Source organism: Mus pahari, chromosome 7, assembly GCF_900095145.1.
Source record: "Mus pahari chromosome 7, PAHARI_EIJ_v1.1, whole genome shotgun sequence".
NCBI lineage: Eukaryota > Metazoa > Chordata > Mammalia > Rodentia > Muridae > Mus > Mus pahari.
This window is the reverse complement of record NC_034596.1, coordinates 12,001,001-12,019,637: the sequence shown is the minus strand read 5'-3', so window position 1 is coordinate 12,019,637 and position 18,637 is coordinate 12,001,001. Positions and strand designations below refer to the sequence as shown.

The 18,637-nt window shown below is 40.3% G+C and overlaps 1 protein-coding gene across 4 annotated transcripts in view; it reads right to left on the bottom strand.

Moving 5' to 3' along the window:
* Nbas (neuroblastoma amplified sequence) overlaps window positions 1–18,637 on the bottom strand; it is a 284,567-nt gene that overhangs the window by 165,568 nt on the left and 100,362 nt on the right. For all 4 annotated transcript variants that reach the window (XM_021201944.1, XM_029540735.1, XM_029540736.1 and 1 more), the window contains exons 25-27: window positions 17,465–17,638; window positions 3,702–3,835; window positions 659–721 (exon numbers count right to left, since the gene is read on the bottom strand). In XM_021201944.1, coding sequence (XP_021057603.1) covers window positions 659–721; window positions 3,702–3,835; window positions 17,465–17,638 — 371 coding nt within the window. The remainder of the gene's footprint in view (window positions 1–658; window positions 722–3,701; window positions 3,836–17,464; window positions 17,639–18,637) is intronic.

The following is an 18,637-nucleotide window of genomic DNA, read 5'->3' as shown; positions in this document are numbered from 1 at the left end:
GGGGGGGGGTAGAGGGAACTTTTGGGATAGCATTTGAAATGTAAATAAAGAAAATAATAATAAAAAAGAAAAAAAAAGCCATAGGCTCAAAGGTCGCACACCTAATGAGTAGAAATGTTTTGACTTAAAAATAGGCCTACCTGGGCATGGCATCTCATACTTAGTACCCCAACATAGAAGGCTGAAGCAGAAGATCACTGTGAATTTAGAACCAGCCTGAGCTACATGGCAAAAATGCTTTTTAAAAATCGTACATACATACATACATGCATACATACAAAAAAGCAAAAATAAGCATACATATGCAAATAGCGATGCAGGAATAAATAATAGGGGCAGGAAGATTATCTATGAGTTCAAATGCAGCCTGCTCTATATTAGTGAGTTCTAGGTCCCAACAAAACTACCCGGGAAGAGAGGCCCTGGGGTTGAGAGCACAGCAGATGTGCACAGCAGATGTGCATGTACACTCGGGCTTATCAAGGTCATGTCCCAGTACTCTGCTACAGAAAGACAGTACACATCATTGAGAAAATAAAGAAGAGAGTCAAGGGCCTACATGTTCAAAATAGACGTGAATGACAGGCAAGCCATGAACACATGGTACCACACACATCTTAGTAAGCATGGAACAAAAGGATTTGTCTTTTGTATTCACCTGAGAATTTTCTCCAGTTGGTCTACCATGTCATGAAGAGATGAGGTTATCTTTGTATTATGCCTGAAAATAAAAATAAATTAGGTTTAGAAGGGAGTTTTTAATAAAATATAAAACAACTATATGGAGGAGAAAAGGGTGTTTCTCTTATTCATGATAATATTACATTGCCCAACTAAAATCTGAGACTTATTTCCTACGTCCATCCAAAGCCCTCCAGGATCCTGCACTATTTCCTGAAAGTACTGCTAGCTTAATGTGACTATCAGGCCCATCTCTAGTCACATTCAAAAACATATAGTAAAGTCATACATGCCTATTTCACTGAATCAACTCAATGGATTAAGATTAAAATTAGCGGAATCCAATATTGGAAAAGTAAGCACCAAACAGCTGTTTATTGTTTAAAATCTTCATTTCAACTATGTTCCTACATTACTTTATACTTGCAAATGAGGAGAGGACTATGTCCCCAAGGGCTCCTTTAAAGTGCAATGTGGCCTCTTTTAATAATGTGCTTTTCTACATGACTCTAACTTTTCAGAGGAAAAAGATCAGTTGCCCCATAGATGATGTAACATTCTGTGCATAGCAGACTGCTTTCCTAAGGTACCACATCTGGCTCTCTCCGTGCAGTTGTTGAACATTATCCTATGAGCATGACATCTCTCACCACTTTCATCTGGAACAGCTGTGATGCATCAGAAGACAACACTGGGACTGGGCCTGCTGACAGCCTCTCAGGGAAGGAAGGAGTGGAGAAGGCCGGCAGACCCTGACATGAGGTTTCAGCCCGCCCCTGCTCCTCCTCACCAACTATATGTGATTCTGCCCCAGCTGCACATGGTCTGGGGTTTAGGAGGTAGTACAGTACATAAAACTGTGAACAGTTAACTCAAGGGCATACTCCATCTATACAGAAATCATCCTTTACAGTAGTGTGGCTGCTCTGGGGTCATCTATGCATAGATCAATAACCTCATTAGTTCACAAAACTGAATTTAGAATTGTCCTCTGGTCAATTGTTGGCACCCTACATGAGGAAAGCACTTACTCATATCTCTTGAGAAAAAACTCACTAATGCAGGTATAAAGCACCTGCATTAGCTGTAAGCCATAAGGTCAGCCCAAAGGACTGATGGGATTTGGATTAAACAGCTTGAACAAGACTCCTTTTTCCTAAGGGATGCTGTGGCATCCAGTGTGTCTTGGTTCATTAGACAGGGAGGGTGACTGATAGTGGTGTTCCTATGGTAGCTGGATAAATATGACAGAAGCCAATCCACTATAGTTCAGAGCTGAGACGGAAGGAAGGACCATCCAGAGACTGCCCCACCTGGGGATGCATCCCATATACAACCACCAAACCCAGACACTGTTGCATATGCCAGAAAGATTTTGCAGATAGGACCCTGATATAGCTGTCTCTTGTGAGGCTATGCCAGTGCCTGGCAAATACAGAAGTGGATGCTCACAGTAATCTATTGTGAGCACAGGGCCCCCAATGAAGGAGCTAGAGAAACTACCCAAGGAACTAAAGGGGTCTGCAACCCTATAGGAGGAACAACAATATGAACTAACCAGTACCCCCAGAGCTCATGTTTCTAGTTCCATATGTATCAGAAGATGGCCTAGTCGGGCATCAATGGGAGGAGAGGCCCTTGGTATTGTGAAGATCTTATGCCCCAGTACAGGGGAATACCAGGGCCAGGAAGCAGGAGTGGGTGGGTTTGGGGAGCAGGGCAGGGGTAGGGTATAGGGGGCTTTGGGGACAGCATTTGAAATGTAAATGAAGAAAATATCTAATTAAAAAAAAAAGAAAATCAAAAGGTCAGATTCTGGGATAATACTCTGCCTCTGTGCAAAAATCATCTTCCATTCATCTTTTCCCTGTATCCAAGTGTATGGGAACAGTGCTGCAGAGTAGACTGAAAACATGGTGATAACTATCATCCGGCTAGTAAAAATGAACAATTCCCTGACATGAGACAAGGGACAGAAGAAACCTACAACAAGGAAGCCTTCCTATCTAAATATTCAATTTTACTGAAGAAGCTGAAGACCAGCAAAGCTGAGCACCTTGGCTGAAGTACCAAAGGCATAAAGATAAGGGCGATGCCTAGTACTGAGCATTCTTGTGGGATACCTAGGAACTAGAATGCAAAGGGAGAGGGAATGACAGCTACCTGTTGTCCAAGGAAAGAACTACTAAATACAGACTAAGAAGGAAGAATTCACAGAATAAATACAAGCAATCCATAAGTACAAAGATAAGGAAAAAAGAAAACTAAAGGCAAATTTAAGATCCAAGAAGTCAGTGCTGTAGACTTTTAGAGATTCTCCTTACAGTGCCGTGGTTTTTAGTTTTCAGTATGTGATAATCACACTGAGCGGAATGATATCAGAAATTATAATTACAGTAGAATTCCCATATAGTAACAGAAAAATTAAGGCTATCTCCAGACACCAAGATAAAAATTTTAATTTCATCTCTATATGGCTCCCCTTTATATTTTGAAGGGCTAGGGTGGACTCAAGGCCACGTGAATATTGAGCATGCACCCCACCATTGATCTATCTCCCAGACTTTTGTCTTTCTTATAGTCTCAAAGTTCTCTGCTGATGAACATTTAGAAAAGCAGTGCCTCTGGTCTGTGGACACAGCAATGCTGGATTGTCTTGATTGTTAATTGATGTGGGAGGTACTATTCCACTTTGAGGTACCATTCTCAAAGGAGGTTTTCCTGAACTGTATAGGGAATGTAGGTAACTCCTCAACATTCCTGCTACACTTCTTACCTGTAAGTCAAGTTTATTGTTCAAAGGTTACCCTATATAGAATAGCAAGCAGGGCAACCTTCAGGTTCCTACATTTAGTTCCTGTCTAGAATTCCATTAATGATAGGCTGTGACCTTGAATTTTAAAATCTGAATTAAAAAATAAATAAAATTTCCTCCAAAAAAAAAAGAAAAGAAAAGCAGTGCCTTTGTTTTAAACACTAGACTAAGAAGCCTGGTGAGCTTGGCTGCCGGGGCTCCTTACCCACACCCCCTTTGTGGGAGGCATTCTAGGATGTCATAGCAGAGGGAGAGCTGGTCACTTCGATCACAGTTATAGATGCATTCGAGCGCTATGGCCATCAGCTGGTCCTCATCAGGAATAATTTTTTGCTGGAGCTAGGGAAAAGAAAGCATGTTGGAGTAAAAGTCAGTTTCTCCATATCCCAGCACCACTTTCAACAGAATATTAAACAGTGCCACTAATCAGCCAAAGAAACGAATCTTGATTTTTCTGTAGCTTGCAGACTTTTGAGGTACTTAATAATTCTATGAAATGATGAAATCACACTTTAATTACAGAATCAGCTAAAAACGATCATTTGTAATCCACAAGCTTCATCTACTAAAATCAGACTTCAATTTATGGCCCATTCCAGACAAAGCAGATGCAAATAACAAATAATCCAGTGAATTATAAAGGCAGTGACATTAAAAATGACATTTCTAACCCCAACATCTGAATCCTGTGCTTCAATTACAAACATCTCTGAAATTCCTGTAGTATCACAAACCGTAGAGCCTAGCGTTCCCCATCTGCATTCCATGCAAGCATTCCCTGCACTGCACTGCACTGCTATCCCACTCAGCTGGAGAACCACAATGCAGTGGCACAACCACCAAGCACACTCTAGCCATGAAGCACAGGATGGCCACCTCGGGCCTCGTTCCATACAGGGTATTGGTGTGCCACTTCAAAGAATAGATTGTTATTCTCGGAGTATTTTATAAAACACAAAAATAATAAGCATTATTTGTGGCTATTGTAAAGGGAGTTGTTTCCCTAATTTCCTTCTCAGCCTGTTTATCCTTTGTATAATCTGTATATCCTTTTTATATACTGATTTATTTGAGTTAATTTTATATCCAGCAACTTTGCTGAAGTTGTTTATCAACTGGAAAGTTCTCTAATAGAATTTTTGGGGTCACTTATGTATACTATCACATCATCTGCAAATAGTGATACCTTTATATCTTCTTTACCAATTTGTATCCCCTTGATCTCTTTTCATTGTCTTATTGATCTAGCTAACACTTTGAGTACTATATTGAATAGATATGGGGAGAGTGGGCATCCTTGTCTAGTACCCGAGTTCAGTAGGATTGCTTCAAGTATGTCTCCATTTAATTTAATATTGGCTGTTGGTNTNCAGTAAATTGCTTTTATTATGTTTAGGTATGGGCCTTGAATTCCTGATCTCTCCAATACCTTTAACATGAAGGGGTGTTGTATTCTGTCAAATGTTTTTTCTGCATCTAAGGAGATGATCATGTGATTTTTTTCTTTAAGTTTGTTTATATAGTAGATTACATTAATAGATTATCATATATTAAACCAACCTTGCATCCCTGGGATGAAGCTTACTTGATCATAGTGAATGATGGTTTTAAGGTGTTCTTGAATTCGGTTTGCAAAAATTTTATTGAGTATTTTTGCCTGGATGTTCATAAGCGAGATTGGTCTGAAGTTCTCTTTTTTCATTGGGTCCTTGTGTGGTTTAGGTATCAGAGTAATTGTGGCTTCATAGAATGAGTTAGGCAGTGTTCCTTCTGTTTCTATTTTATGGAATAGTTTGAGGAAAATTGGTATCAGGTCTTCTTTGAAGGTCTGGTAGAATTCTGTACTAAATCCATCAGGCCGGGGCTTTTTTTGATTGGGAGGTTTGTCATGACTTCTTCTATTTCCTTGTGTGATATGGGCCTGTTTAGATAGTTTACCTGCACTTGATTTAACTTTGGTATGCGGCATCTGTCTAGAAAACCATGCATTTCATCTAGATTTTTCAGTTTTGTTGCGTATAGACTTATATGGTAGGATCTGATTTTTTTTTTTTTAATTTCCTCCGTTTCTGTTGTTATGTCTCCCTTTTGATTTCTGATTTTATTAATTTGGATACTGCCTCTTGGCCCTTTAGTTAGTTTGGTTAGGGGTTTATCTATCTTGTTGATTCTCTCAAAGAATCAGCTATTGGTTTTGCTGATTCTTTGTATTGTTTTCTTTGTTTCTATTTGGTTGATTTTGGCCCTGAGTTTGACTATTTCCTAACTTCTACTCCTCTTAGGTGAGTTTGTTTCTTTATAACTTAAAGTCTCTCAAGAAAGAAATGGAAGAAGGTCTCAGAAAATGGAGAGAACTCCTATGTTCATGGATTGGCAGAATTAACATAGTAAAAATGGCCATCCTACCAAAGGCAATCTATAGATCCAATGCAATCCATATCAAAATCCCAACACAATTCTTCAAAGGCATGGAAAGAGCAATTCTCAAAGTCATCTGGAAAGGCAAAAAACCCAGAATACTGAAAACAATTCTTAACAATAAAAGAGCAGCTGGGGGAATCACCATCCCTGTCCTCTAGCTTTGCTACAGAGCAATAGTGATAAAAACTGCATGGTATTGGTACAGAGACAGACGCACTGATCAATAGAATAGAAATGAAGACCAAGAAATAAAACCACACACTTATGGTCACTTAATCTTTGACAAAGATGCCAAAAATATACAATGGAAAAAGGTAAGCAACTTCAATAAATGGTACTGATCTAACTGGCTGTCTGTATATAGAAGAATGAAATATAACCATATTTGTCACCTTGTACAAAGTTCAAGTCCAAGTGGATCAAAGACCTCAACATAAAACCAGATACACTGAATCTAATAGAAGAGAATGTGGGAAAGAGCCTTAAACTCATTGGCACAGGGGGAAATTTCCTAAACGGAACTCCAATGGCTCATGCTCTAAGATCAAGAATTGACAGATGGGACCTCATGAAACTGGAAATGTAGGGCAATGAACATAGTCAATAAGACAAATCCACAACCTACAGATTGGGAAAAAAAATCTTTACTAACCCCACATCTGATAGAGGGCTAATATCCAATATATATAAAGAACTCAGGAAGTTAATCAAAAAAACCAAACAATCCAATCTAAAAGTGGGGTATGGAACTAAACTGAGAATTCACAACTGAAGAATCTCAAATGGCTGAAAAGCACCTAAAGAAAAGTCCTTAGTGATCAGAGAAATGAAAATCAAAACGACCCTGAGATTCCACCTTATACCAGTCAGAATGGCTAAGATCAAAACCTCAGGTGACAATACATGTTGGAGAAAATGTAGAGAAAGAGGAACACTCTTCCATTGCTGGTGGGATTCCAAACTGGTACAACTACTCTGGAAATCAATCTGGAAGTTCCTCAGAAAATTGGAAATAGATTTACCTGAAGACCCAGCTATATCACTCTTGGGAATATACACAAAAGATGTCCCACCATGCAACAGGGGCACATGTTCCACTATGTTCATAGCGGCCTTATTTGTGATAGCCTGGAGCTGGAAACAACCAAGATGACCCAGGACAGAATGGATACAGAAAATGTGGTTCATTTATACAATGGAAATACTACTTAGCTATTAAGAACAAGGACATCCTGAGTTTTGCAGGCAAATGTATGGAACTAGAAAATATTATACTGAGTGAGGTAACTAAGACCCCAAGAGGACATGTATGGTATGTACTCGCTAATAAGTGGATATTAGCCAAAAAAAAAAGTACAGAATACCAAAAATACAGTCCACAGAACTCAAAAACGTCAACAAGCTGAAGTGCCCAAGTGAGGACGCCTCAATCCCACTTGGGAGAGAGAAGAAAGCAATCACAAGTGGGGAGAGAGGGAAGGAGGGACCTGGGAGGGAAAGTAGATGGGGAAGGCGATAGGGAGAGGGGAACCCGACCTGGTATTGGGAGAGAGAAAAGGACTGAAGCCCTAAGGGTCAGCAGAAAGAATGGAAACAGCCAACCTCAGGAAATGGGGGGTTGAGGGGAGCCCCACCCCCAGAATGCACCAGAGACATGGGAGGTGAGAGACTCCTGGGAATAAAAGGGAGGGACCTTAGATAAAATGCCCAACAGTAGGAAGAGGGAACTTATAGAGCCCACCTTCAGTAGGAAGTCATGGCACCAAGTGANGGGGGGGAGCTCCAGAATGCACCAGAGACCTGGGAGGTGAGAGACTCTCAGGAATAAAAGGGAGGGACCTTAGATAAAATGCCCAACAGTAGGAAGAGGGAACTTATAGAGCCCACCTTCAGTAGGAAGTCATGGCACCAAGTGAGGGAAGAGGTTGCTATCGGACAGTCACATCTCTGACCCATAATTGTTCCTGTCTGAAAGAATTACAGGGATGGAAATGGAGAGCAGCTGGAGGAAAAGGAGGTCCAGTGACAGGCAAAAAGTGGGACCTAGCTCAAGAGGAGGTCCCAAGGCCTCACACTATTACTAAGCCTATGGAGCACTCACAAAAAAGAACCTATCATGACTGCCCTCTGAAAGACCCAACAAGCAGCTGAAAGAGTTGGATGCAGATATTTGCACCCAACCAATGGACAGAAGCAGCTGACCCGTTGTTGAATTAGGGAAGGCAGAAAGAAGCTGAGGAGTAGGGTACCCTGTAGGAGGACCAGCAGTCTCAACTAATCTGGACCCCTGATACCTCTCAAACACTGCACCACCAAACAGACAGCACACACCAGCTGATGTGAGACCCCCAACACATATACAGCAGAGGACTGCCGGGTCTGTGCTCATTCAGAGATGATGCACCTAACCCTCAAGAGACTGGAGGCCCCAGGGAGTTTAGAGGTCAGATGGGGTGGGGGTGGGGGACATCTACGTGGAGACAGGGGGCTGGGAAGGTAGTGTGTGAAGTGGAGCAGACAGAGAGAGGGTGGGGTAGGGGGGTGGAATATGAAGTGTAAAAAAAATTAATAATAATAATAATAATAGATATTGCCAGCACCCTCCTATGAGAGTACAGGAAAGAGTAAAGCCATTGCTGTCCATGGGAAGAGTAAAGCCATTGATGTCCACCACCACAAAAAGTAGGATGAAAGTTTATATGGAGTAAAAGAATACAGAAAAAAAAAAAAAAACCCACAGAAACAGAAAGGAAAGTCTGAAACAAGATCCTGAAGCTCCATGGAAACAGAACCTGTAGTCCTGAGTGTGCAAGGAAGTATTCTATCCCGGAGGGAAAGCCCAGTCTTATTGGAAGCTTTTTGTAGCTAGGTAGTTTAGGAGATTCTGATAATAATGTTGGATTGCAGTATCTAGTACACATGCAAAATACACACACACACACACACACACACACACACACACACACGATATAAAGTGAGAGTGAGAAACTGACACCAAGGCACTTACATTAATGAGTGTTAAAAAAAAAAAAATCAGTGACAGTTGAGAGAAATAAAGTTTCCTGAAGCAGATGATGTAGAGGATATCTATAAACATCTTCAAGATAATATGATAAACAGTATCATTAATTTGGAACTGACAAAGTTTTACTTTGTCAAGGTTATAAAGTGACTGATAAAATAAGCATATATGGAATAAAACAAATTATCAATACAGTTAGAAATTGATAAAAGTAGCTAGCCTTTCTGGAGTCTTATTTTAAACAGGGTACCATTCCTAGTCACCTTTCTACAGTATTTTAAAAGTCCTCCAAACATCCCTGTAAAACTAACTTTAGTATTATTCATATTTTGCATAGTGGAGAATCCAAGGTACCAGGGAGTCATATGATTTGCTCACAACGGTGATGCTAGAAAGGTACACGGCCTGGACTAAGATCTAGGCCCCTGGCTGCAAGGCCTAAATCAGGCAGCATGGGCTCTGGGGGTCCTGCAAGTGTGTGCACACACAGGCAGCCCTAGGAAACTGAGACACGGCATGGTAGCCAACAGGGAAGACAAGCAGTGTAGGGAAGCTCTGAAACAGACCCCAGGCAAGGTCAGTCTGGGCGAGCAGGGGGAGCAGAAGCCAGGCCTTGATAGTCATCCTGACCCACTGCCTCCTGTGCTCCCTTCCTGAAACACTAAATAATAGCCTCTTCTGATACCGATGATGTAGAGCTCGTAATTGATCATCTATACTCAAAACCTTATACTGAAAGACTTTCAGTATGAAGAGTAACAGGAAAGCTTTTTGCTTTCCCCTCAATCTCATTTTGGCCTCATATCAAAACACAATTTTTCATTTTAAGTCAAAGAATCTCACTGTACTGCCTAGTTATTTTCTAATTCCTAGTTCAAGCAACCCTTCTGCAGCGTTGTGCCTCTGCCTCCCAAGTGACTGGGACCCCAGGTGGTGCCACAATGTCATACCTATTCTTATAGTATGAACCAGCTGCCCTACAGAAAAGATTAACTAGATTCAAACTAATTAGTACTTGCTATCTACAGTAAGCTTGTTCTAAGACCAGGCAGATTACAAAACTGTACATGCTCAATCTTTTATACAGACTATCAATTTTGTATATGAAATACACATACTCCGGTCCAGATTTTATTTCATCTTTGATTACATATAACAGTAAAATGTGGATGCTATACTAGAATAAAACCAAATGAGAAATTTTACACATTTAGTACATGTAAAAATTTTCTTCAAACATTTTTGATCCAAGCTTAGCTGAACCCTAAGATAATACAAAGGATGCAAACTCTACAGTCCAGAGGCCACATTGTGTTTCTCCCTAGCATGACAAAAGGCTGATGATGTCTCCTTGTATTATCCACATTTCACCCAGGAGATCTTCTCAAGGACTCAGTCTGCTCAAGTCTAATGCCTACTAGGAATCCAGTTTTATTTCCACTTCACACAGAACATCCCTAGGTGCTATGGCTTCTGATGTGTGTCTTGCACATGCTGGCCTAGTAAGAACTGGCTTACTACTTCAAAAAAGATCCTATTTATCTGTGTATCTTTGTTTGACTGTGGTATTTTCCTCACAAACCAGTATGTACATCTTTCTTAAAAATAAGACATTGTGCACAAAGTTCACAGCACTCAGAAAACACTGTTGACTCTTGCCTGTGAAGACACCTACATGATGTCTCTCTCCACTTACAGCCTAAGAGAGACATTTTCTCACTCTCATCACTCCTTCCTTGGTATCCCTGTAGTAGCTATTAAGCCATCCCTCTTCTTTCTTAACCCAAAGAACACCCACCTAGAAGTACTAAAAAGTCGATGAACTGAACTTCACACTATTAACAGCAGGTTATAAGCTGTGCTATATGGCAGCCATAAAATCCAACAAAATCAGAATTTAGAAAAATAAAGTCCTAAAAGTACACACTATGGGGGCTGGAGAACTGGATCAGTGGTTAAGAGCACTGGCTGCTCTAACATGGTGGCTCATAATCATCTGTAAAGGAATCTAATGCCCTCTTGTGGTGTGTCTGAAGACAGTAACAGTGTACTCATCTTTTTAAAAGATTATACACGGGGGGCTGGAGAGATGGCTCAGCAGTTAAGAGCATTGACTGCTCTTTTAAAGGTCCTGAGTTCAAATCCCAGAAACCACATGGTGGCTCACAACCATCCATAATGAGATCTGATGCCCTCTTCTGGGGTGTCAAAAGACAGCCACAATGTACTTACATATAATAAATAAATAAATCTTTAAAAAAATATTACACACTATGGCCAACTAGACAAAAATATAATCTGATAAAATGAAATATTTAGAGAGCATCAAAGAATTAACCAATAGAAGCATGAAATGGCAGGATATAAAGCTAACACAGAAACTCAACTTTTTATAAACACAAATATTAAATAGTCAAAAGAAATGAAGGTAGAGAAAACTCTATAACAGAAAGAGAATATTGAAAATATAACTGTATAACAATGGTGACACCTCAGGTTACAAGGGTAAAGATAAATGTCTTAATAAATTCTGCTTAGACAGATAAGTGGCTATTTGACACAGCATAAAATCATATCTATAACTCACACTATATAAAAGAACAAACTCCAAATACATTAGGGATCTAAATTAAAAAAAAATAAATCTACAAAAATACTCAAAGAAAACAAAATTTTGCTGTAAATGTTAAGTGGGAAAATACTTATCACCATGACTCAAAACACAAAATTATCTGGCTGATGACTATGATGAAACAGAAATTAAAAGTAAAACTCACACATGATAGTGAACAAGTAAAGACATACTAAGAGAAGCAGGTACAAAAATCTATCAAAGGAAGGAGAAATTGTGGATTATTTCAAGGAATATCTAAAGAAAAAGGAGCATAAGAAAGGCAGTGACTCATCAAGTAAATGAGGAGGAGGGATACAATCACTTGCACATGAAGGAATTACCTCACTATCACAGAAGGCCAAAAAGAGCTCCGGTAAGTCAAGAATTAAGTGCCCTGTAAGTGGCCTCATGTGCTCCTGAAGAGAAATAAGGATGAAGAGGCAGGCTGGAAGCAAAGACCCATCTCAAGCCAGTCCAAAGCTGACCAGGACACAATCACAAGCCAATCAGAACATTTCCATAGATTATGACACTATCAAACTTATGTGACAGAAAGGTAACACTGAGAAATATGGATGAGGTACTAGAATGGAAGATCCTAACATCCCTGCTACCTGACTAGTATTCGTGTGTTTGAAGAAAGGCAAATGGCTACATGTTTTATTCAAAAGCACATGCTAAATGTCCAGGTTAAAAACAACAAAAAGCTGACTATATACAAAGGATTTACAAGATCTCATATGGAAGAACTCTCACAACCAAGACTGCAGGAAGAATTTATAGTCAACTCTTCTCCCCTCATAAAACATTCATGGTCAATCCACCCTGCACAGCATGCAGTATTCCACTGCCATAAGTGCCCACCAGGGCTCACCCCAAATGTAAAGTCATGCACTAAGTGCAAGCTGATTATGAGAAGGTGGAAATCATTACATAACCAATGAGCAGAGTCATTTCAGACAGGTGACCCACTTATAAACCCAGAAATGCCTAAGATATAGCAATGCTTTCCTTCGTGTTTGGGTTACACAAGCCATAACTGTATATTGTGTGAGTTTCGCACTGGTAATGGAGGCCAGGGTGAAGAATCAGGCTCAATCATACCTAAGAACTGAAAGAAGTCTGAAGTGGCTTTGGCTCTAAGTCTCATGACAGTGCCCCCAGGGACTGCGCCACCTTGCTTAAAGTCTAACACCAATAAAATGGAAATCACTGCATTGCCTGAAATAGTATATTTAATCCATAACAAAATTAAGAGATTTTCACAATGCAAAAGTATTTGCACCTAACGCAATGGCTTTCCTTCCAGCAACTCCAAGCAGTGCAGAAGGCAAGTTTTAAAATGCAGTCTTCTGCCTCTGTAAGAAGCACTGGGGTGATTGAAGATATCATTATGAGAACTTAAAGACCTTCATAAGCTTTTTGGATGTTCCTGAGAAAAGACACTTTCACTTATTGGTGACAGCATAAATATTCTGGGCAAGAACACAGTGCAGACTTGGACGACCCAAGCAATCGCATGAAAACTTTACAGCCCAATCCCCCTCCATTTCCTACACTGAGTAAGTCAACTTTAGTGAACTGCCTTCACTGTCAAGAGTTCTCGACCTCCAACTACAGCCCCAATTATGTAAACTTTTTAAAAATGTACATTAACAATGTTAAAAAGCTTTTGTAAAGGGTGCGAACTTGGTGGCCAGTCCCACAGGCCCCAGAGGAGGCTTCACTCCCAGGTGCTCTAGCACACCCAGGATCCCAGGATCCCGGGATCACAGGATTCCAGAATCACAGGATCACAGGATACTAGAAGCTTGGTCACACCAGGACTTCAGGGTCTCAGAGGCAGATTAAATTCCAGGGACTCTGACACACCCAGGATCTCAGGATCACAGTATCCTAGAATCACAAGATCACAGAGACAGCTGTACTTAAAGGAGTTCTGACTCAACCAGGGTGACAGGAAGGACAGGCTCCAGTCAGATATAGCAAGGGCAGGAAGCAGATGGTGGGAGAAAAGGGCAAGGACCTTACCAACAGAAACCAAGGCTACATGACAAAATCAGAATCCAGTTCTCCCAACATAGCGAGTCCAGGATACACCATCACACCAGAAAAGCAAGACCAGGATCTAAAGTCACTTCTCATGATGATGATAGAGGACTTTAAGAAGGGCATATTAAACTCCCATAAAGAAATTAAGGAGAACACAGATGAACAGGTAGAAGCCCTTAAAGAGGAAACTCAAAAATTCCTTAAAGAATTACAGGAAAATACAATCAAACAGGTGAAGGAAATGAACAAAACCATCCAAGATCTAAAACTGAAAATAGAAACAACAAAGAAATCACAAAGGTAGAGAACCCTGGAGATAGAAAACCTAGGAAAGAGATCATGAGTCATAGATGCAAGCATCACCAACAGAATACAAGAAATAGAAGGGGGTATCTCAGGGGCAGAAGATACCTGAAAAAACATTGACACAACAGTCAAAGAAATGCAAAAAGCAAAAAGATCCTAACTCAAAACAGTCCCATATCCCCTAAAGAAATATAAACAGTCATTAGTACTCTTCTAACCAAAAAAAGCCCAGGACCAGATGTGTTTAGTGGAGAATGCTATCAGACCTTTAAAGAAAACCTAATACCAATACTCTTCTAAATATTCCACAAAATAGAAACAGAAGGTACACTACCCAATTCATTCTATGAAGCCACAATTATGCTTATACCTAAGTTACACAAAGATCCAACAAAGAAAGAGAACTTCAGACCAATTTCCCTTATCAATATCAGTGCAAAAATACTCAATAAAATCCTCGAAAACCAAATCCAAGAACACTTCATAATGATCATTCACCATGATCAAGTAGGTTTTATCCCAGGGATGCAAGGATGGTTCGATATATGGAAGTCCATCAACATAATCCACTACATAAACAAATGCAAAGACAAAACCCATATGTACATTTCACTAGATGCTGAAAAACAATTTGACAAAATTCAGCATTCCTTCATGTTAAAAGTCTTAGAAAGACCAGGAATTCAAGGCCCATACCTAAACATAGTAAAAGCAATATACAGCAAACCAGTAGCCAACATCAAACTGAATGGAGAAACTTGAAGCAATCCCACTAAATCAGGGACTAGACAAGGCTGACAACTCTCTCCCTATCTAGTCAATATAGTGCTTGAAGTTCTAGCTAGGGAAATTAGACAATAAAAGGAGGTCAAATGGATACAAATGGGAAAGGAAGAAGTCAAAATATCACTATTTGCAGATGATATGATAGTATACTTAAGTGACCCAAAAATTTCCACCAGAGAATTCCTAAACCTGATCAACAGTTTCAGCGCAGTAGCTAGATATAAAATCGACTCAAACAAATCAGTAGCCTTCCTCTATTCAAAGGATAAACAGCCTGAAAAAGAAATTAGGGAAATGACACCCCTCACAATAGTCAGAAATAATATTACATACCTTGGGTGACTCTAACCAAGCAAGTGAAAGATCTGTATGACAAGAATTTCAAGTCTCTGAAGAAAGAAATTGAAGAAGATCTCAGAAGATGGAAAGGTCTCCCATGCTCGTGGATTGGCAGGATTAATATAGTAAAACTGGCCATCTTGCCAAAAGCAATCTAAAGATTCAATGCAATCCCCATCAAAATTCCAAATCAATTCTTCATAGAATTAGAAAGAGCAATTTTCAAATTCATTTGGAATAACAAAAAACCCAGGACAGGGATAAGTATTCTCAACAATAAAAGAACTTCTGGGGGAATCACCATCCCTGACCTCAACATGTATTACAGAATAATAGTGATTAAAAACTGAATGGTATTGGTACAGAGACAGGCAGGAAGGTCAATGGATTAGAATTGGAGACCAAGAAATGAGCCCACATACCTATGATCACTTGATCTTTGACAAAGGAGCTAAAACTATCCAGTGGAAAAAAAGACTGCATTTTTAACTGGTTTTAGCTGGTTTAACTGGCAGTCAGCAAGTAGAAGAGTGCGAATTGATCCATTCTTATTTCCTTTTACAAAGCTCAAATCCAAGTGGATCAAGGTCCTTCACATAAAACCAGATACAGTGAAACTTATAGAGGAGAAAGTAGGGGAAAGACTTGAACACATGGGCACAGGGGAAAAATTCCTGAACAAAACTGCAATGGCTTGTGCTGTAAGATCAAGTATCAACAAATGGGATCTCATAAAATTGCAAAGCTTCTGTAAGGCAAAGGACACTGTCAATAAGACAAAAANACAACCAACAGATTGGGGAAAGATCTTTACCAATCCTAAATCTGATAGGGGGCTAATATCCAATATATACAAAGAACTCAAGAAGTTAGACTGTAGACAACAAATAGCCCTATTTTAAAAAATGGAGTACAGAGTTAAACAAAGATATATACTGAGATATATCGAATGACTGGGAAGCACCTAAAAAATGTTCAACATCCTTAGTCATCAGGGAAATGCAAATCAAAACAACCCTGAGACTCCACCTCACACCAGTCAGAATGGCTAAGATCAAAAACTCAGGTGACAGCAGATGCTGGTGAGGATGTGGAGAAAGAGGAACACTCCTCCATTGCTGGTGGGATTGCAAGCTNGTACAACCACTCTGGAAATCAGTCTGGCAGTTCCTCATAAAATTGGACATAGTACTACCTGAGGACCCAGCTATACCACTCTTGGGCATATATACCCAGAAGATGCTCCAACTGGTAATAAGGACACATGCTCCATAATGTTCATAGCACCCTTATTTATAATAGCCAGAAGCTAGAAAGAACCCAGATGGCCTTCAACAGAGGAATGGATACAGAAAATGTGGTACTATTTACACAATGGAGTACTACTCAGCTATTAAAAATGATGACTTCATGAAATTCTTAGGCCAATGGATAGAAGTAGAAAATATCATTCTGAATGAGGTAACCCAATTGCAAAAGAACACACATGATATGCACTCACTGATAAGTGGATATTAGCCCAAAAGCTCCAAATAACCAGGATACAATTCACAGATCATATGAACCTCAAGAAGATGGAAGACCAAAGTGTGGTTGCTTTGGTCCTTCTTAGAAGGAGAACAAAATGCTCACAGGAGCAAATACGGAGATAAACTGTAAAGTAGAGACTGAAGGAAAGGCCACCAAGAGACTGTCCCACTTGAGGATTCATCCCATATACAGTTACCAATCCCAGACACTGTTGTGGATGCCAAGAAGTACATGCTGACAGGAGCCTGATATGACTGTCTCCTGAGAGGCCCTGCCAGAGCCATACAAAACAGAGGCAGATGCTTGCAGCCAACCATTGGACTGAGCACATTCCACAATAGAAGAGTTAGAGAACGGACTGAAAGAGTTGAAGGGGTTTGCAACCCATAGGAAGAACAACAATATCAACCAACCAGACCTTCCAGAGCTCCCAGGGAGTAAGCCATCATCAAAGGAGTACACATAGCTCCAGTTACATATATGGAAGAGGATGGCCTTGTCACACATCAATGGGAGGAAAGGTCCTTGGTCCTATGAAGGCTTGTAGATGCTCCAGTGTAGGGGAATCGAGGCCGGGGCGGGGGGCCTGGGGGGAGTGGGTGGGTGGATGGGTGGAGGATCACCCTCATAGATGCAGGCCTGCTGGGATGCTGGGAGGGAGGATGTGATAGGGTATTTTCTGGGAGGGAGGGAAACAGGGAAAGGGGACATTTGAAATGTAAATAAAGAAAATATCCAATAAAAAGATATGAAAATAGAAGAAAAAAACCTTTTATAAACAGAAAATAGCAATTATTTTCTACTTACAGGAATTTCTTTGTGAGGCTGATTACAAAAAATTATATCTAAATCAAATGTTACAGACTTAAGGAAGAAGTAAAGAGGATATGCTACTTACATCTGGTTTAGAATGTTGAAATATCTTCAAGGGAAGTTTCAAGTCTCCTTTAGCTAAAGTTACTAGATATTCTCTTAGTAGCTCGTTGGCTGCACCTGGAGACTGTTTCTCACAGCGGTGGAGAAAGGGAACCATCCACTGGTAAGCACTGGTCACATAATTGTCCTCAGAACACTGTAAGCATAATTAACCACAGAAATTCAATATGGTGCCATACCAGACAAGTCAGACTAATGCTAAGCCATGGAAACCCCATACTTTCTAAAGCATTGAAGTTCCCTGCTCACTTTAGGCCTAACTGCTGCTAGCAGGTGAGTGTGCTACCTTTCCTGAGGTTGGTAGGCTACAGTAGCTATGAGCCTGCACCCCATCTCTGTATACTAAAACTGGCTTAGGGTCCCACAGGCCTAAGCCCAACTCAAGAAGACATACATGTTACAGCTACTAGTCAGCCACAAGGCCCTCCATAGCAGAGAGCATCTATGCAGAGAAATCCACAACAAGAGCATGTGGAGAGATGAGAGAGACATTTGAGACCAAGTGACAAAGAGTTAAGGGATGAGAACACATAGATGCTGAGACAGATGAATAGACAGGCTGGAGAGAGGTGCCACTGGGAATACAATCTCACTAACAAAAGCCCAAGGGTTTTTTTATATTCATTGTTACCCCTTTAAGACATGCATTATTTTATCCATCAAGTCTAACACTACAGCATCACTTCTCATAATTATCCCAGCATGAGAACTTAGAACTACTATCTAGCTACCTAGCTATTTTTGAGATACAGTCTTTCTACATAGCTACATATAATGCTGGCTGGAACTCTTTATGTAGGCCAGGCTGGCCTCAAACTCACAGGGAACTACATTCCTGTCTCTCCTGAGTGCTGGGATTAAAGACCTGCTCATCTATGCTTGACACAAAATCTACAACTCTTAACAAGGGTGTTATACAATACAAACCAAGTCTCAAGCAATGGCTGCAAAGGAAAAGAAATTGTTAAATTATGGGCTGGAGAGTAGCCGGGCAGTGGTGGCACATGCCTTTAATCCCAGCACTTGGGAGGCAGAGGCAGATAGATTTCTGAGTTCGAGGCCAGCCTGGTCTACAGAGTGAGTTCCAGGACAGCCAGGGCTACACAGAGAAACCCTGTCTTGAAAAACAAAAAAA